This window comes from Corvus moneduloides, chromosome 14 (assembly GCF_009650955.1).
Source record: "Corvus moneduloides isolate bCorMon1 chromosome 14, bCorMon1.pri, whole genome shotgun sequence".
Taxonomy (NCBI): Eukaryota; Metazoa; Chordata; class Aves; order Passeriformes; family Corvidae; genus Corvus; species Corvus moneduloides.
Genome location: NC_045489.1, coordinates 16,310,313 through 16,330,092, shown reverse-complemented (window position 1 = coordinate 16,330,092; position 19,780 = coordinate 16,310,313). Strand labels below are relative to the sequence as shown.

General features: G+C 53.9%; 1 protein-coding gene across 11 annotated transcripts in view; it reads right to left on the bottom strand.

Annotated features, from left to right (window-relative positions):
* Positions 1 to 19,780, bottom strand: part of DLG3 (discs large MAGUK scaffold protein 3) — a 77,620-nt gene that overhangs the window by 30,671 nt on the left and 27,169 nt on the right. For 8 of the 11 annotated variants that reach the window (XM_032123494.1, XM_032123495.1, XM_032123496.1 and 5 more), the window contains one exon: positions 7,577 to 7,630. The exons of the other annotated variants lie outside the window; for them this stretch is intronic. In XM_032123494.1, coding sequence (XP_031979385.1) covers positions 7,577 to 7,630 — 54 coding nt within the window. The remainder of the gene's footprint in view (positions 1 to 7,576; positions 7,631 to 19,780) is intronic. 11 annotated transcript variants of the gene reach the window in all.

The window sequence follows — 19,780 nt, the reverse complement described above, 5'->3', positions numbered from 1 at the left end:
GCCCTGGAATTAAACCATGTGCTGCTTTTTTTCCTGGGCATGAGCCAAAGCCCACTGACTTTAATGCACTTCTGTGCAAAGCCTTTATTCTCCCAGCTCATTTCTCCAGCCATGAAAAGGAACACAACCGAAGGCACAAAAAGAAATAACACCTCCGTTACGCGGCATATAATTAACCTCAGGAATTCACTGCTTGAGGAAGGGAAGAGAGGGGGTCGGTCCATTTAAAGGGAAAAAAATGTCTGTACATAACAACATAATAAACACCTTTAGCAGCTTATATTTTTTAAATCTTTTCGTAGCATGACTGTATTAACAGGAAATTCAGAATAATTTATTCTACGAAATTAGTTGGGTGCGAAGGAAACAAGGTGTGAGAGAGTGGGGCACAGTAAGAGGTGAAAATATTGTGATGCCCTCATGTACAAAAATGGTATAGCCTGTCTCAGTGCTGCACACCACACTGATCCCCATGCTTAAAGGTCTCCCATATCCAGAGTACCAAAGCAGAGCTCTTGGAAACATAATGAATAGAAACAAAAAAGGATGCAATTGTAGGCTGTAAAATGGTAAATGTAGAGTCAAAAAAAAAAAAAAATCCATTTTCCTCATAATGAACAATGCACAGGAAAACAAGGCAGCAGTTTCACTCCAAGTCATCAGGATCAGGGCAGAAACAGCTGCTGAGGTCTAAAATTTAGCAAGATTTGCAATGCAATTGGCTACTGAAACATCCAACGATCAACAGCAACAGTTTCAAAGGAAACTGAGTTGGAAGGGAACCCAAAGCGTTTTGGAGTCCAACTCCTGGCCCCGTACAGTTCCCCAACAATCCCACCATGTGCCTGAGAGTGTTGTCCAAATGCTCCTTGAGCTCTGGCAGCCTTGGGGCCATGACCATGCCCTGGGGAGCCTGTTCAGTGCCCCACCACCCTCTGTGCAAAAATCCTTTTCCTAATGTCCAACCTAAACCTCCCCTGACACAGCTTTATGCCCTTCCCTCAGGTCCACTGAGCACCTGAGAGAAGAGATCCGTGTCTGCTCCTCTGATTCCCCTCACGAGGAAGCTGCAGACTGTGGCGAGCTCTGTCTTCAGTCTCGTCTCCTCCAGGCTGAACAAGCCAAGTGACCTTACCCTTTCCTCACACAGTCTCCTCTGGATCCTTCACTACCTTTGTAGCCTCCTTTGGACGCTCTCTAATAGCTTCATATCCTCATATTGTGGCCCCAGGACTCAAGGTGAGGCTGTCCCAGTGAGAGCAGAGCTGGACAATCCCCTCCCTTGCCCGGCAGGTGATTTGGTGCCCCATGCACCCCAGGTCAAAGTTGGCCTTTTTTGGCTACTGGGGCACACTGTTGACTCACTTTTTTTTTTGGAGGGGACTGAACTCAATGTCATAATTTGAGTCACTCTGGGAAACAAGGGATGGGACATGGGTAGTTCTGTATGAAAAGGCAGAGGCAGCAGAACCCTGGAGCCAGCAGGCAAACATCTCTCCCACTGTGCAGTCCTGCCTCTGCCTGTGGCCTCTGGACAACGTGCAGGGTTCCTTGTCTGGGTTTTACACCCGCCATTAACTGATGGCTCATAGATCATATGGAGCCACTTCCTGTATATGCTCTGTATCCCAAACTGGAGCTGACATGCCTTTGGACACAGCCTCATGTGGCACCAGCATGCTGGCTGTGTCCTGCTTTCCTAGCTCCTTGCTATCTGCCCCTGCAGAGGCACAGCCCTGCCATCCTCCACACCCCCACAGTGCTGGGTCATTCCATGGAGGGGACAGCAACCATTATTTATGCTAAATCCATCATCTGACACCACAGAAGAATAGTCAGCAAGGCAACAGTGAGGGCCTGTTATAGGTAGGAAGAAGAAACAGGAGTTTTTCTAGATGGCAGCAATGAGGGGCCCAGGTAGAGGAGAAGTTCTGCAGGACAGGATCTGGGATAGGGCTGTGCCACCTGTGCCACACACAGCCTCATCCCCTGCCCTGGGAGGCCAAAGCAATCCCACACCCTGTACTGTGCTTCAAGGATGAGGTTGGGCAAAGAGACAGGAATAAGGCTCCAAGGAACACAGGCTGTGTTGTCCATCCTTGGATGTGCTCTGTGCCTGGTGCCTCTCAGTGACAGGAAGATTTCAGGGGACAGTTCAGGGTTGGGACATCCAGATACTCCAATAGTAGGCTGCTCAGATCCTCCCAGCACATTGGGAAAGGCCTTGGCCAGCTCTTACAGGAGGCTCTTGCAGCAGAAAAGCAGTGGAAGTGGTGGGATTAACCCACAGCAGGATCCTTGACAGCCTCAGAGGGACAGGGACATGTGGTCAGTGCCATCTTCTGCCACAGTGCCAGCCTGGGCTGTGTCCCTGTGGGCAGTGGGGCAATTGCTTCCCTTGCCACAGGTTCCCTCTTTGGCATGGGCTGCCTTTCCCCCCTCTCATCCTCCTGTACTGACTAATCCTAAACGCAGCCGGCTCGCTGGCCTGTGCCACCCTCACAGCCTCCCCCAGCACAGCCTCCCCCAGCACAGCCTCCAGCCCATCCCCTCTCTGCAGTTGGTATCCCAGTGCGTGGGGCACGGCGTCGCCTCTCCCTGCCTTTCCAGCAACTCGGATTCCTGGCACCCTTTGCTACTACACACATTGTCCTCTCTGCTTTGGCATTCAACACAGTTGCCACACAGCCAGCCATATGCACACCCACGGCCGCAGAGGAACAGCATACACATCCCTCCGGGATGGGGATCTGCAGAAAGCTGTGACAATCTGTGAGCCGTGGTGAGAGCCAGCCCCGCCGAGGGAGCGGCCGCTGCCAGCGGCACCCGGGGTGCACCCACACCCCAGCACACAGACCCCGTCAGACACCCCGGTGCTGCCAGGCAGCTGAGGCTGGGATAGCCCCACTCCCCAAATCTCCAGGCTGCCAATGCAGAGCAGTGCTTTGCACTGCTCCCAGAAAACCGGTGGGGTAGGTGCTTGCTTGATGCGGCATCTGCTGGGAGCAGTCTGTGCTGGCCAGGCATGCTGGGGTCAGCCAGGCCTGACCATGAAGTTTTAGCTCCGATTATGTTTCCAAAATTCACGCCAGTGGAATGCCAGTTAATTGTACAAGGAAGCCAAATGAAGAACTTAATATATACCACGTAACCAAGGGAACAAGCCAACAAAGCAAACGTTCCAGCGCTGGAAAATCAAATACCAGTCACTCACTGACGGCAAAAACCTCCCCATGATACCCACCAGAGCTGCCATGACCTGGCTCTGCTGCAGGCTGTTCCCCCTGTCCTTCACCAGTGCCCTGTGCTCCTCCCCAGTTCCTGTTTGGGGCCATCTCCGGTGGGAGGATGCTTGGCTCCATCACCTCCAGGCAGGGAGAGCACACCACACCCTGCTCTCCTCTCCTCGTGTAACACCTGCAGAGCTGACAGGAGTGTCAGGGGCTAATTAGCTGTTCCCAGCATATCCTGATCCTAAGCATCGTCTAGTTTCTCATGGAAAAGAGTAAAGGTATTTTTTTCCAGGCTCTTCCCATGCAACAAGCCCACCTGAGGGCTCAGGAAGAGGCACCTTTACTGGCCCTCTCCTCTTTGGAGCAGGAGGGAAATAGTTACCGATGATGGCATTTAGATCATCAACAGAAGGCTGCAGAGTTAACACTCATTTGATAAACAGAAGAGCACACACCTTCCAGAGCTACTGCAAGCTGTCTGCAGGCTCTGCTGGCCAACACCGCAACAGCGCACATGGAACACCCCTTGCAATTTGCTAGAGAGTAAGGGCTTGAGGTAGGTTTTTTCAGGGGGTTGTTTGGCCTTTTTTTTTTTTTTTTTTTTTTTGTGGTGTGGTTTTGCTTGTTGGCTTGTTTTTTAAATAAAAAAGAAGGCCAGATTTAGAAGACAAAGATCAGGTTCCTCAAATGTAACCCAGATAGCCAACTAGGCTGTAGGAGGAAATAACCTGCAGGAAAGATAACACTGCTCACAGCCCCTTTTGGAGCAAGATCCTGCCCATATCCCGTGCTTAGGATGCGATGAGGACAAGCACTGCGACCTGCTGGTGGAGCAGCCATTTATCAAGATAAGTCTGAAGACTGGAGAGCCAGCCCCTGGTTGTGCCAGCCAGCCCCGAGTGTGGAGGGCACCTGGCGATGCCCCACACCTGCCCTGTGCACAGGGAAAGGGGAGAAGCCCTGTGCCAGGGCAGCGGGTGCAAGGGGCAGCTCCCTGCTGGCACGGGCACTGCCAGCGCTGGCAAGGGAGAACTCTCCCTGCCTGCACATGGCAAGGGGCCCAGGGAAAATAGGTCAAGAGCTCCCTCCCTTCACCTCCCCATGTCCACGCGTCCTGCCGCAGCACTGAGACCTACTGACTCGCTTCCAGCTACCCCCTGGCCTCAACCCCCTTGTGTGCATTGCCCACGGTGCTGGCCTTGTGCACAGAATGAATAAATGCTCTATTTCTGGTCAGCCTTTTGCCAGAGGGCTGCAGGGACCAACCTGCTGAGCTCGGGCAGAGTGAAGGGGTTTGCAGCCTGACAGCCCCAGCAACAGCTGGGAGGACACCACAGTCATGCTGCCTGCAGGAACTGGCAGTGGGATGTGCACTTGGGACCAAAGTGTGAGGGACTCATTGGCTCAGATCAGGCCTGGAAAGCAGTTGTCTTCCTCACACCTGGCTTTTAAGTGACTGAAGAGGTGATTGCACCTCACTGCTGGGCAATGAGGCACCAAATCAGGCTCCAGGTACTCAGACTCAGAAACCTTCAACTCCTCAGGGGCTTTGGAGTGACTTTCCCTGCTCATTTTAGAACTTTCTGGCACCAAGAAGTTGTTTTAGCTTCAGAGAGGCAGCTCTGAAATGCAGAGATCCCATCTGCCACGGGAACTCTGTTTCCAATTCTCTGTCTCCCCATTATGGACATGCTGGGCAAAATATACCAAGATGTGAAACTGTGAGCAACGACCTGGAGCTGGCATGGGTGATGCCCTCCAGCACCCTCCTTACCCTTCAAGGGATACTTTTAATACTGCAGGCATTTTATAATGGCTTATTTGGGTTTTTACACCCTGGGGGTGCTGGACTCTGCTCAAGCCACATGCTGAGCCCCAGCCATCCCAGTGCTGCAGCTCCTACCTTACAGTGCTGCAGGAGCTACATGCTTCTGGGGATGGAAGTGGGTGGAAGGGGACATTGAAATGCAGAACAGACTTCTTGATAAACAGTCAGGGCCAAATCCAGCCCAGCAGACAGTCCAATGCAATCAATGGAGCTAGAACAGGAAGGAACTAGACTACATCCATCTGTTTATCATTAAGGAAAGCACTGAATAGTTAAGTAATTAAAGACTGGAAGATGTGACTTTAACCCTTCCAAATACATACTGTACCAACAGCCTTCAGCTTTTGGGTTTGTAAAAAACCTGTGCTTCCAGATTTGGCATTTTGGTGTTCGCAGCAAGCTCCTGGTGCGGCTCCTTTGCTGACCTGGGAAACTGCCAAGGTCTTGGGGGTTGTTTTCTCTGAAGCCTGAGGAATCCAGCACCCCAGAGAAGGAAAAGATGGAGCAAGGCCTGTTTTCTGGTATAACATGAAGTAGAAGGCAAGAGGGTTTCCAGGCTGGATGCTGAGAGGAATCAAAGTGAGGTGTCTCCCCTGCCCTGGGCATCTCCAGGCACCCCAGTGGTGACACACAGCAGATCACAGCCAGCAGATCACAGCCACAGCCCGGTGGACCTTTTGACCCCTGCAGGACAGTCGCTCTCAGCATGTGCTGCTGAGGTTGGATGGATGGGATCAGCGACTGCCACGCCCAGCGTGATGCTGGCGCCTGTCTGGGGTGCAGAGCACCCCCTGAAACCCAGACGAGGTGCAGGGAGAAGGTGTGGACAGGGATATGGAGGTGGAGGGAGAGGGAGGGATGTGAAGTTAATGAGCTGGAGTAGAGGGAGACAGCGGGGAGAGCAGGAAAGTGGAGTGCACTGCAGTGGAAGGAGTGGTTGCTGGCCCCACATGAGGGCTCCCTGCTGCTGGCCTCTGCAGGGCTCAGGAACCTGCCCGAGGGGACAGAACCTGTCCTTGGCTCTTGGGCTAACCTCTCATTGCCCTTGGGAGGGCAGGGAGGACGGACTGGCATGGATGGAGTGTGGCAAAGGACGCAGTGCTTGTGCCTGCAGTGATGAGCAGGCCATGTTCCTCCAAAGGTGTGACATTTTGTACTGAGGGAGGGTACAACACGGATGTGAAAGCAGACTTTCCATCCAGGAATACCTCCCTGCCCTGCCCTGCTCACAGCACACTTCTCACTTGCTCCGTCCCTTCCCTCCAGGAGACACTGCCCTGCAGCCAGGGTGCCCAGCACAATGAGAGAACCTCCAACCCACAAAGCCCCTGACATGCCATGTGTTTGGGAAGGCAATCTTTGGGGACAGCAGCTCTCCTCTGCCACATTCACACAAAGCTGCTGGACCCAGGACCACCACGCTGAGAGATGCACCACTGCCTTCCTCCCCAGTGTCAGGTGGCTTTAATTCAGGCTTAATTAAACCATACAGCCAGGGTTGGAAGGGCCTCAGCCAGGCTCTCCTTCTCTTCTGTAGCCCTTCTCAACCAGCCCAGTACAGCTCTGATGTGCACGGGCCCCACCACAGGCTGCAGGCTGAGATCTGCAGTTTTCTACAGGGGAAATTCAACCCCCAGAGGTCACCTGTGGCCCACTACCCTGACTCCAAAGATGAACCCACCCCAGCTCTGAGTCCTGGTGCTGCTTCACTGCTGTGGAAGGCAGCTGAAGTTTGATGCATCAGAAGTAAATCAGATGCAAAGCACCCAGCCCTGGGAAGCTGTTAACTGGGCTCCTTTGGGCAAAAAAGGGAAGCACCCCACAAGCACAGAGCCAGTGCTGCTGGCCAGAAACCCATGCTGGCCACCCTCCTCCCTTCATCCCCCCAGCAGGAATGAGTTACAAATGTTCTGGGGACGGATGCAGCAGGATGCAAACCCTGTCTGCAACAAACTAAGATTATCTTATGCTACTCCAGGAGTGCCAAATGCACTGTGGCTGCAAACACACTCACCAAGTACTGCTCAGCTGCTGGCAGCCTTCAGTGGGAGAGGAGCAACATCTGATGGGCCTTGCTGCCCTGAGGACCAGTGACTGTGATGCCGGCAAGTACCCAGAGAGCCCTGCCTAAGGAGGCTGAGGCAGTGCAGGAAGGTAAAGGATGCCCCAGCAGAGCCTCCCAGCCCCCCTGCATGGGAGGCAGAGGAAATGGCTGTATGATTAACCCCGAACACAACCAGTCCAGATGTCCAGCTCCTCTGCTGAGGCCTTTTGCCTTGTACCTCCCTGTGCTCGAGTCCCCAGCATCACTTACTGCTGGCCTTGGTTCTGCGCAGTGTCACCCAGCCCCAGCAAGGTTTGGGGGTGGGATGAGCTGTGGGGAAGTGGTGTGGGTATCAGGCTCCTTTGCTGCCTTACCAGGGCCTCCTCGAGCTGGGAAAGTCTTTCCTGCATTGCTGAGCAGGGAAAATGCAGGACTTGATCAAAGGAAGCAAAACGAAACCGGGAGACTTACAGAGAGCCCTTGTTCCAGCGAGTCTGTATTCACGATAATGGGAGCGGGGTTGGCCTGTGAGGAGACAAAAGTGGGATGTCACCAAGCTGAGCGATGAACCCAGCACTTCGTGGTGCACTGCCTCTCCCCTGGTCATGCCAGCGCAGACCCTCCAGGCCAGGCAGCAGAGAGAGATTCAGGAAGGGCTCTGCTTGTCCCTCCTCCAAGTGTCCAACAGCCCTGGGACAGGAGCAGGGCCACAGCATGGCTCTGGGCATCAGTCTGGTCCTCAGACTCGGTGCGTCCCAAACACCCCATGGCCTTGGCTACTGGGAAAGAGACAGGGAAGATTGGAAACTCTCCCAGCCTTGTGTCAGGCTCCCACCAGCACCAAAATTTATGTGAAATTCACACTAGTGAGGGGTTAGGAGATAGGAGTAGGAAAAGAAGTCCTTTTGAGAGAGGCCAGCAGACCAAGCCTACAAGCACCCTCCGACAGCTTTTGTTCCTTCTAAGCACAGAGCCACCACGCCCTGGGAGAGGTGACAGCATTTGGTCCCTTATCCTCATTACTCCTGGGGTAAACCCTCTGCTCGGCAGCCTCGGCTCATCCTCCACAGCACCACATGCATCCTCCTGTCCTGAAGGGCTCCCCGTGAACCTCTCTCGGGGTTGCTCCTCCTGGGCTGCCCTCTGCCCCTCGGCTCGCTGCACATCGCAGGGCAGACACATGTGCAGAGGGCAGCTCGGGCAGGCAGGGCAGGGAGGCAGGGACAGAGGAAGGGAGGGAGGGTCTCCCAGGAGAAGAGGATGGGCGAACATGCAGAGCCGGCGGCCGGACGGGGGGGTGAGGCCAGAGGAGGGTCGGGACGGGACGGGACGGGACGGCTGGAAATCAGGGGCGGCCGAAGGAGGGGCAGGACAGGACGGCCGGAACGGCCGAAGGGATGGGGCAGCTGGAGGAGAGACGGGACGGGACGGGACGGGACGGGACGGTCGGAGCGGCCAGAGCAACCAGGATGGGATGGCCGGCGACCAGGGAGGAGGGCGGCCGGAGGGGCGGGATGGAACGGAGGCCGGAGGAGGACCAGGGGTGGCCGGAGGGGCGGGATGGAACGGAGGCCGGAGGAGGACCAGAGGTGGCCGGAGGGGCGGGATGGAACGGAGGCCGGAGGAGGACCAGGGGTGGCCGGAGGGGCGGGATGGAACGGAGGCCGGAGGAGGACCAGGGGTGGCCGGAGGGGCGGGATGGAACGGAGGCCGGAGGAGGAGCGCCGGGCCGGGGGGTCCGGGCTGCGGGGTCCCGCTCGCCGGAGCTGTCCAGCGCCGCCGGCTGCTGAAGTCTTTTGACTCCCGGTCTCTGGGAGGGGGCGTGAGGGAGGGGCGGACAAAAGCGAGAAGCAAAATCCCAACCAAGAGTGACATTCCTCGCTGGCACATCACGGAGAGTAGTGCAAAGCCTGGAAGGTCAGCGGTGAGCTGGAACTCGCTTCATCATCCCAAGGCTCGTGAGGAGAAGAACAGCCAGCATGAGACACGCCAAGAGACATGAGCTACCAGGGGGAGGTGAAGTGAACCGTCTGCCTTAAGGCATCACGAACAACAGTCAGCAACCGGCGAGTCAAGCTGTGGGCTAGTGAAGCACTCACCAGCGACCACGGTCTGTCCATTAACAGAGGTGTGGGACCAACAGCCTCTGTGAGTCCGGAATATTTTCACAGGAGCCAGCTACCTCCTTATTGCCCTTGTCTGGGTTTACCCGTCCCTGACTGCGACCAGCCCCCTCCCATAACCCAGCACGGCAGTCCCCACCATGTCCTGTTTTAGCTGGCCCTATTTCTAGACTCTTCACTCTCCTCAATCAGTGGATGAGAGAGCTAAGGGTCAACCAGACTGTGGTTTAAATCCCGCCCTGGAAGGTTCTGCTCTGGATAGAGCAGGTGGTAGTTAATTTGATTTATTCAGATGCTTTCTGATCTTTCCTGCAGCTGTAACTATTGGTTACAAAACCATAGTTTTTATGGCAATTAATTCTCTAACTCAGGCAAATATGACCACTTCCAAGCACTCCTGTCAAACCCCTCCCCCACACAAAAGAGAATCACAATTTTCAGGTCCAGTGTCTTGGGATCTCCAAGGCCCAGAAGCAATGTTAAACTGGGAATATCCCCTCTCTGGCACTACACAGTCCTTGTATTTAATCCAGATAATTTGAGAGATGGAATATATTAAACCTGGCAGTGGCTTTTATTAGTCCCCAGTGCAATTCTAGGAAGGGATTCCACATTTCAAGGCAAAAAAGAAGCACTTCTACTGCCAGCAATTAACAACCAGTAGCACATCAAGGTTTGAACATCCAGAGGCCAGCTCTTATTAGATGAGTTTCCAGGAAGGATGCAGAAGAGGCAGCCTAAGTGAATGCAGCCCATCACGCGCCCCATGATTTATAAAAAGAATTCAACTCCACAAATGATGCTTTGGATCCCTCCCAGGGAGAAGTGCTCTATATAATAATGTTATAGAGGCTTTTGCAGGTCCAGCCTGAGTCCTCCACTGAGCCCCACTGCACCCTTTGTTGAATTAATAATAGCCCAAAAATCACACATCACATTGCCTCGCTCACACAGTGGTGAGCCCTAAGGACATATTTTGTTTAGCCTGCTCCCTGTGCACTGAGCATCCTTCACAGCCATTCCACACTAGTGATTTTTTACATCTCAAAATACTGCTAGGAGCACAATTTCCCACTCAGGCTCCAGATGGGACCCAGGAGATACCGAATGTGAGTGGCTGCTCTAAAACAAAGTCACACATGGTCAGGAGGAACTCAGACCAGGAAATCCCCACTTGCCTCTTGTGGCCAGCTATTCCAGCTACCACAAGAAAGGTGTTTGGGCATTAGTTCTTTCACTTGCAAATATTTAAATATTTGCACTTTGCCTGTCCTATTGAAGAGACAGACAAGACCAAAGACTCAGAAATAAGAAGAGGACCTGAAAACAAAAACCTTTTGCCTCCCTCCACCAGTCAGGCAGAAGTACCGAGCAGCTCTGCTAGCCAGGGGAAGAGAGAGAGCATCATAATTTTTTGCTGGGCAGCAGGAACGTGCTGGTGAATTAACCACGCCCTCAATTCTATAGGGAACGGTAATTTATGCCCTAAGGAGCAGGGGGTTGCTGCATGCAGGGAGGAGAGGGAACAGGGCTGTGCATTCAGATCACATTCAATGGGGGCTGTCAGATCCCTTCCACCTAAACCTCTTCATCACACTATTATTTACCAAGCCCTGTTTGCACTTGGGGGGATTTACAGATGGAAAGAGAAGAGGTCTAAGTCCTACAGTGCTCACTCCATGGCAGCAGGATCACCAAAGTCCAGTGGAGCTGGAGGTGCCCTGAACTCTCTCCATCAGGCAGAGGCACAAGGGACTGTACTTGGTCTCAGGGGATGGAGGCTGCAGGGACTCGAGGAGGACCTTGGGGAGTGAGGAGGGCACTGCACAGATGCAGAGAGATTGATCTGGGCACAAAGCCAGCGAGGAAGAGGACAGCTGTTGGGAAAATCTGGGCAGCAACAGGAGTCAAAGGGAACCGTGGTGAAGAGGGATGAGGTTTGAAGGTCAGGATTCAAGAGCTCTCTGGTCTCATGGGGGCTGAGAGAAGTAGAGCCTTGCATTCACTGAGCTCTGCATGACAGTCCTAGTGACAGCCACAGCCCAGGTGCTGATGGAGGGAGCAGCAATCTGCCCCAGGCAGTCCCCAGAAAGGGACTGGCTCCCTGTAGAGGCATTGGGTGAACGTTGTGCCTGTTTGGGGCAGCTGCCTCCGTGGTTCAAACCAGGAGGAGGCTGTGGGGCTGTATGCAGGGCAGCAGGGATGTCTGCTCTGCAAGCTGGAGCAATACCACTGCAGCACGTGCAGGGAGCAGCCAGGCAGGCCAGCAGTGCTTGGAGAAAATCTCAGGCACAGGATGCAGCCTTTCAGAAACACCCTTAGGTATCCCCTCTGGGTAGTGATAGGAGAGGGACTGCTGCTATTTGGGCTCCACTTGGGCCATGGCAGCCCAGGGACAAAAACAAAATCACCTGGGAGCACCAAAGCCCCAAACATCTACAGGTGTCACCCCCCACCTCAGTTTCTACTGCTGTCCTCTGCTGGCACAAAGGTAGGAATTGCGAAACATGATGAGTTTCCAAAATTCCCAAGCAAAAGAAAAGCTGCAATTACATGCAAATGGAGGAGGTTCACTAGCCTGCTGCTGAGGATTGGGTCCTGCCCTGTGGCATCTCCCCAAGGGATGGCACACAGGAGCTGGGCAGGGAGATTCTGAACTGAAAGTTCAAGATAATGTCTCCAGAAATGAAAGCCCAAAGCTTTGCCATAGCTTCACATCCTCCACAGAACTGGCACGGGTGCCAACCCACAGAGGTCAGGAGTTACAAACTTTCTCCAGGCAAAATACACGTGCTACAGATGTCCCAGGACAAAGGCAACTGGATTGTGATCACATATAAACACACTTCCATCTTAACCAGCAACAGGACTAAGAGGAGCCTCCAGAGATGGCAAATACCAGGCCTAGCACACAGAGCTGGTCTCTGCAGGAGGCTGGTGTGCCCCACATGTCATGCAAGAAGGAATGTGCAGGACAGAGTGACTACTTGAGACACTGGGCTAGTGCATGGGAAGCAAAGTACTAACTTCTTTATTTCTGCAAATTCCCCAGACTGCATCAGAGTGAAAAGTCAATGTGTCTTTTAATATCCTTTGTTTCATATCATCTGAGGTATAATAGTAGCAGTCAGAAAGAAATGGCTCTGGAGATAAGTGAAATTCGGTCTTTACATCCTTTTAAAAGCTCTCAGGGGTAGAGGTCACAAGTGGGGAAATGCCCAACAGAATTATCTAATCAGGGCTGACACTGAGCTGCTTGTAGTCCAGCTCCATCTGCTTTGATTTTTTTTTAAAGGGTGTTAAACCATGGAGAAAGCTGTGGATTTACAGCTATGAAAGCAGCTGCTCTGTCGCAGGACCCCACCGTGTCGAGTTCTGGCTGGGAACACACAGGTACTGGCTCAGGGACACCAAGGGTGCGGCAGTGGGGTCGGCTGCAGGATGCCCAGGCACCAACAGGCTCCTGCTGCTGGGGGGAGCAGCTTTGCACCAAGCTGATGAATTAATTTCACAGGAACAAGCACAGGTCCTGCGTGCACGGCACACACGGGGAGCCCGTGCTCACTGCCACGCACCCTGATGAGCGCTGACACGCTCATCTGCTTTGTGCCAGGCTTGCCTGACCTTCGCCCAGATGCTGGCTTTCCCAGTGCTGGGGCTACCTCCTGCACCAAGCCAGAGCCCAGTCCATAGCTCCCACTGCACCTGAGATGACATGGCTCCTCCAGAGCAGCCTCTGGGTACTTCCAAGGTTGAGGCCGGACAGAAACCCACTCCTAAGGCTCCCTGAGGCAAGGAGGGGATGAGCCTTGGCTCTGCCCCTGCTGGAGAGCAGGTGTGTGGAGCAGAGAGGTGCTGGCATCTTCCCTCCAGGTTGCTCCTGGCCCCCCAAAGACCCCCTTGGCTTTCACCTGGCTGTGCCCAGGGAAGCCACCTCACAGTCCTCCTGTTAGGAAGCAGTGCATGGCATATCCTTTCCCAGACCAAAGCCTGCTCCCAGCTGGCCCATGAGATGTAGGGCTTTTCTGACATCTCAACACCAAATCCATGCTTTGACCTATCCCTTCTCATGGGGAGAGGTACCACACTGCTGCCAGGGCTGGTCCCATCCTCACAGATCCCTGTGCTCATTCCTCTTTGCTTTCCTGGGCTCTACATGGTGGCCAGAGCTGAGGGTGCTTGGGAGCATCAGCAGAGCTGCAGAGCCCTGAGAGAGAGCTGATCCCTCAGGGTTCCCACAGCCTGGGACAGGGAAAGGGAGCAAAAGAAAACAGAGGACGGAAACTTTTGGAGGCTGAAGAAGTTCTTGGCCAGAGATGAATCACCCATCCTTTTAACTGGGCTGGATATAAAGTAACTCTCTGTGCACTTTTTCTCACTTTTTCACTGCAAGAGCAGCCTGTTGGCTGACACGGTTTGGGCAGGGGGAGGACATCACCCAACAGTGTGCCTGCATGAAGGGGAGTGACAGGCTGAGCCTGGCCCCTGCCCTCCTGCACAGCTCAAAACATGGCATCAGTGATGTAGGAAACGATGGTGGGGCAGACTGTGGAGCTTGCAGGTGCCCAGACCCCCTGCGTCAGTCTCACCCAGCCAGGCGCCAGCGGCTGCCTGTGTCCCTGTGCTCAGCTCCCAGCCAGCCTGGTGGCCTGCAGGCAAGAGCAGCCCTTCTCTCCAGGCTGCCCATCTGAGCTGGGCCGTTTTGGTGGCATGAGCAGGCTCTGGGGCCGTGGCAGCAGAGCCCCTGTCCCATGGCTGCACCTCGGCACTGGCTCAAAGCACTGCGGCCAGCCGGAAACAGGGAACACGGGACTTGAAAGGTCCCTGGTCACAAGGATCTTTGGCAAAGCCACTGAAGTGCCCAAAGTGTAATGTGAACACAAGCAGCTACTGAAGGTTTAATCTTTGTTTTGGTGCCTTTTTTTTTTTTTTAAAGAGTAGCTTAAATAGGGACTGGAAAAAGCCTTTACGCAGTAGGGAAGGAAGAAAGCTTCCCAAACAGAAGCTCTGTGGAATCTAAGTTTCCATTTAGAAACCATTAAGGCCAGGGTGTTCAAACTTGAAAGTTAGACATCCTGTTCCAGGCTCAGCCCACTAAAATAAGTGACCCAATTTGCAGAGGTGCTGGGTTTCAGTGGCTTCTCTTTGACCTGGCGGTACCAAATAAAATTGACTTGATTCCTTTTTTCACAGGAAGAGTTGTTATTATCTGAGAGAGTCACATGCTTCTATCTGCCTCTCAGACAAATACATATGTATAGGGGGGAAAAAAGTGAATAAGGAACAGTGGTAAAATAAAGATTTCTTTGGTTCCTGGGTTTCAAATATCCTCATTTCTTCTTTTTGGTAAATTCCCGTGCACACCCAGTTAATAAGTGTTAAGAAACCTGTTTCTGTGGGAAGAAAGGCAAACCAAGATCCACCAACAGAGCTTCAAGCTAAATTCTAGTTAATACAAAGGCAACAAGAAGGTATCTAGGGCCTGGTCCAGGGTGTTCTGAAGCACTACATGTTCCCAAAAATAATTACACCCTTGGAGCAGTTCCTCTGCAAGCCCCACCAAGCGAGCTCTGCAAGCTAAACTGTGAAGTTCATTCCAAATTCAGGTATTCTGAACTTGTTAAACGCTGTATTAAAAGTTTTCATCTCTAAGTCCCTGATACACGCTCACAGCATATTGCTGGATTTGCAACGAGGGCCCTTGAGGACTCCCTACATCATCCCATCTTTGCATGTGTTAAAACCAGCTGCGAGCATTAACACAGCCCACTGCACCCACAGTGCTGGCACAACCTCACCCATCCCTGAATCACAGCTGCCAGGCTGAGCCTCAGGCTCACTGTTCCTCCTGCCAGCACGTGGGGTTTGGGGTGGCAGGCAGAGCACCTTCATCCCCCACACTGAGCTCCTCGTGGCCCAGCACGGAGCAGTGCTGGACCTGCTCTCCCCTGGCACCCAGAGACCACGGTCCCCTTGGAGAGCATCCTGCACCGAGCTGTGCGCAGCGGGCGCCCGGCACAGAACCACGGCCCTGATTACGTCCTGATTAGTCTTAATGACTTCCTCTCTCTAAATGAGCATTCACAGCTCTGGAAGGAACGGAAGCTTCTCTCCTCCCATAATAGCACACGACGTGCCGAGGGGCTTACCCGAACAAGGCAACTCTCCAGGAACAGTGACAGTTTCTGCTCTGCTTCCTCCTCCCACCCTCCTCTGCACCGAGGGTACCCGGACTGGGCCTCTGGGACAGCTGTCCCCTGGGTTTCCCTCTCATGCACCCCTCTGTGGGACCATACGCCCTGAGGATGGCCAGCAGATCCCCGCTGAATCCCTGGCACTGGTCAGGACTGGGCTCACGCAGGTCCCAGTCGTGGTGGAAGAGCTGGTGGAAAGCGCAGTCACGGGGGCATCCCTCCACCAGGGATGACAGCAGGTGCTGTCACAGTGGAGGCTGATGGGCTTCCTGCTGCCCCCAGGTTCTTCACGAGGAGCAACTTCCTCCACATTGCACACACCCCTGCTGAAACATGCCTGTGCTTGGCCCTGCATGCCTCACCAACGTGCTCTCCACCTCCTCCTCCTCCTCCAGCAGTGTGACAGGGGCACATCCTCCTGATTTTGGCAGGTACTTTGCTCTTCTTCCACATGTTGCATTGACGGGGTCTCTCCCACCTGTGCGGCTTCAGATGCTGCCTTTAGAGCAGCAGCCACATCTCTACCACAGCCTGTTCGGACACCAGCTCCAGCACCTCTCCCTGTGCTGCTCCAGGACTTCCTCCAGCAGCTCAAGACCCCAAACCTAGGCGCAGCTCTAGGGCTGCAGTGTGCACATCTGGGCGGGCTGGCTGGCAGGTAATCCAGCTGGAGAGGAGCTAAGCTCAGTCCTTCAACTCACTTCTCTAATTCCAGTGTTATCCCTTACTGTATTAAAGGGATGAGTCAGAAAAGCCAACATGCACAAGTGTACAGCCCCTTTCCAAGGGATTCATATGCCCAGAGAAAGGGGGGAGAGTCTTACAGGTGAATAAAAAAACTAAGGAGACAAATGTCCTCAGCTGTCCACTCCTAAACGAATTCAACACGTTTTGTGAAGGAGCACTGAGAACATCTGACCCTCCTCAGTCCAGGGTATGGGTGACAGCAGGACATGGGATGCTCTAGGGTGGGTGAGGAGAACCAGCTCACTCAGCATCTGTGTGGTAAGGTTTTCCCAGGAGAGGCACAGGGAAGGGGGATGACTTTAAAAAGCATTATCTGTGCCTTGATTTCATCTGAGGGGCAGGAAAGGAACATCAAAACCATCAGAAAAATCAGCTTCTTCCCAGGTCCACGGGGCAAGGGGCTGAGGATGGGCGTGAAGCTGGGTGTGAGGCTGGGCTCGGGGGAAGGAGAGCAGCTCAGTACCTGGTTATAGCAACTCAACTGGGTGATGATGGCAGGATCACCAGATGGAGATGCCCAAGAAACAAGCCGAGAGGTGAGATCAGATGGAGGGGGATATATTAGGAACAGACACGCAGATTTACACATCATGAGTGAGGAGGTGACAAACAGGTCTGTGGAAGGGGACTCAAACTCTCACGAGGGAGTGAAGTGTGATGAGGAGTGAGGGAGAGGGAAGACTCCCTGGGACTCCGGCTGGCAGGGGGACAGGCTGGAAGAGATGCTGGAGGTGGAGGGAGGACAGGGGGCCCAGCAGTGATCACAGAGCAGGGGCTGAGCAAATGGATGGGGCCAGGAACAGACAAGCACTGTGTTCAGCAATGGAGCCAGACGCAAAGGACAAGTTTCACTACAGTTGCATCTACATTTAGGTTGCCAAAAATACCTTTCACAGATTGGCTGTCTTTAATTAAAAGGATGTCTCCTGTGCTCCTGGCACAATACAGAACTCATCCTGCCATGTGGGGCTCTGTGTGGAAGCTCTGCGGGGGGGGCTTTCCCACGGGACAGCTCCTCTTTGCCTGCATCCTTCCACGTCCTGCCAGCGCTGGGCAGCTCAGGCAGTGGTGCTTCCCTGAAATGCCCCTCCACAGTGCAGGCACAGAGAAAAGAAGGAAAACTTCACCCCCTTCCTGTTTTGGCTTCTCTCCTTCCCTCCAAACACGGAGAACGCCTTCCTCCTCTCTCCTCCTCCACGTTTCAGTGCAAAGATTTAGCTAATTTCTTCTATGAATAGCACGGGAGTAGCCATAGCAACATCACCCTGCCAACCTCACCACCTCCACTGCCTCCATGTCCCCGGCACCCTGTTCCTCTCACCCTCCCTCGCACCTCCCCAGGGAACATCTGGGGCTTCAGCCATTTCCCACAAAGCAACCTGTATTTGGCCTCCTGCCTGCCCCCTTGGTGCTCTCCCTCCTTCCTTCCAGCCATACCTGCTCATCACTCAGAAACCCTGGTCTGAACCCCCACGGTTTCTCCAAGGCTCTTTCCTCCCCTGCCACCCATGTCCCAAGAGACAGAAACCCCAGGTCCAACATCATCTGAAGGCTCAGCAAAGGCTGGTGCTTTGGCCAAGATGTGCTGTCCTGTGCCTACCTACTGCAGTTAACTGCCCAGGGCATGGGAGGAACTCAACAAGCAACGTTTGTGCATTGAAAACCACCCCTGAAAATCAGTGAAGCACTCATGGCTGATGGTGGGCAGGGAAGATCTGTCCCACTCCTCCACCTGCCTGGCCATGAAACACCTCTGCCAGGGGTGGAGGCCACACAAGCCTGGCATGCTCTGGGTATTTGCACGTGGTCAAGGACTCATTGCAATGCTCTTCCAACTCCCCTCTGCATCCTTGTGACCACCCCAAGGGGGAGAAAGGGACCACAGAAAGGGAGGCAGCAGGACTTTACATTCCTGGCCAAGCAGGGCCACCAAACCTGGGGCAGCCCTGGGGGCTGAGGGCACTTCCTCACCACATGCCAGGGAACTGTGAGGCCCCTTCCCCAGCCCACGCCCCACATGAAAATGCTGGTGAGACCCTTGGGACTCTCATGGGGGGGCCTCTCTCTGGTCACTGTGCCTGGCACCAGGGTCCTTAGAGTGAACTAAGACTCAGGGCTGGACATTTCCTGTGGGAGGGAAAGGTGCTACTTCTGGCCCCTCAGCTCTTGGAGCAGTGCCGGGGAAGGGGCTTGGGCATGGCCAGGCAGCTGAGCACCCCTCTCCTGAGGGGCTGTGGGCGTCACTGTGCAGGGGAGAGGAGGGGTTTGAGCAGTCTGCTCCTCTAGTGCTGCACATCAGGGATGCTTCCCTGGATCACACTGCTGTTCCTCCCTCAAAGCCAGGAGTCCTCCTGTCACCCCAGTCTGGCAGGGGAGGAACTGAGTCCCCCACCAGCAAGCAAAGGGGGACAAGGAGGGCACAGGGCCAACAGGAGGGATGGTGACGGAAACAATGGAGGACAGCAATGACATCAAGTGCAGGGACCGGGAACTAATGAACAGGGAACATGGATAGATAAGGGAAAATAAATGGAAGAGATCTCAGAGGGGAGAAGAAAAGCAAAGCAAAAAAGATATGAGATACCTAGAGCTCACAGATTTCCTCCCTCCCTCCGGTGAGGATTAGGGGTTCTCAGTTACTGGCACTGCCTGAGCAAGCTAAAATGTGTCCTAGAGAAGGGGAGAGGCAGGAGGAGAGAACAGACGGGGGCTGGAAGTGGGAGGAGGTGCAGGTTGACGTTGGGACCGTGCCGTGTGTTGGGCAGGACGTGTGGGCACGTCTCACATGCCGTGGAGCTGCACACAGAGTATGTGAGTATGCCATGATGTCAGAGAACATACACCACCATATGCAACTGTGAGCACGTTTCTGGTGGCAGAGAACTAGCACATGCTTCTCTGCTTGAGTGAAGAAGCAAGGGGAGAAAAAAGGCTTAAATGAGAGGTGGTGAAGCTCCCCAGGAGGTTAACAGATCCCTGCTTACCCGGGAAAGCTTCCTGGCCTGTGCACCCCTTCCCACCTCAGCTGCTGGAAGTGCTTTCAGGGACAGTGAGCTCATTTAAAGGGGCAGCCCTGAAAAATGGCAGCCCTGCCTCCAGCCAAGGCTCTCCTGGACACAGAGACAGCCTGTGAAGGAAACTGCTTTGCATCTGCAACATCCAGCCAAATCTACCCAGAGCCCAACATCTTCCAGCCTCCCAGAGCCAACTGGACGGACCTGCTTGCCTGAGCACAAGCCATGCCTATATGTTTCCATGTTACCACCTTTTGTCCCTCTGCCCACCACTGGACTGGGAAGAACATGGATTCCTCAGGGCTCAGGCACTTTGCACCCTTGGATCAGGAGGAGAGCGTTGCCGAGGTATTTGCTGCAAAGCTTTACTCACGGCATACATTTGCTCCACACCAGGGAGCAACGCTGCCTGCTCGGATACAGGCACTGCACATAGCACACACGTCATATTCTACATGCAGAGCCCGCTATGCCCACATAGCCTCAAACACAGGCATCCTCTGTTGCTTGCAATGCTGCGAGGAGCTTTTGGTTTTCTTTCTTTTTTTTTTTTTTTCACGTTCAGAAAGGCAAAGGCAGAGCAGAGATTCCCAACGC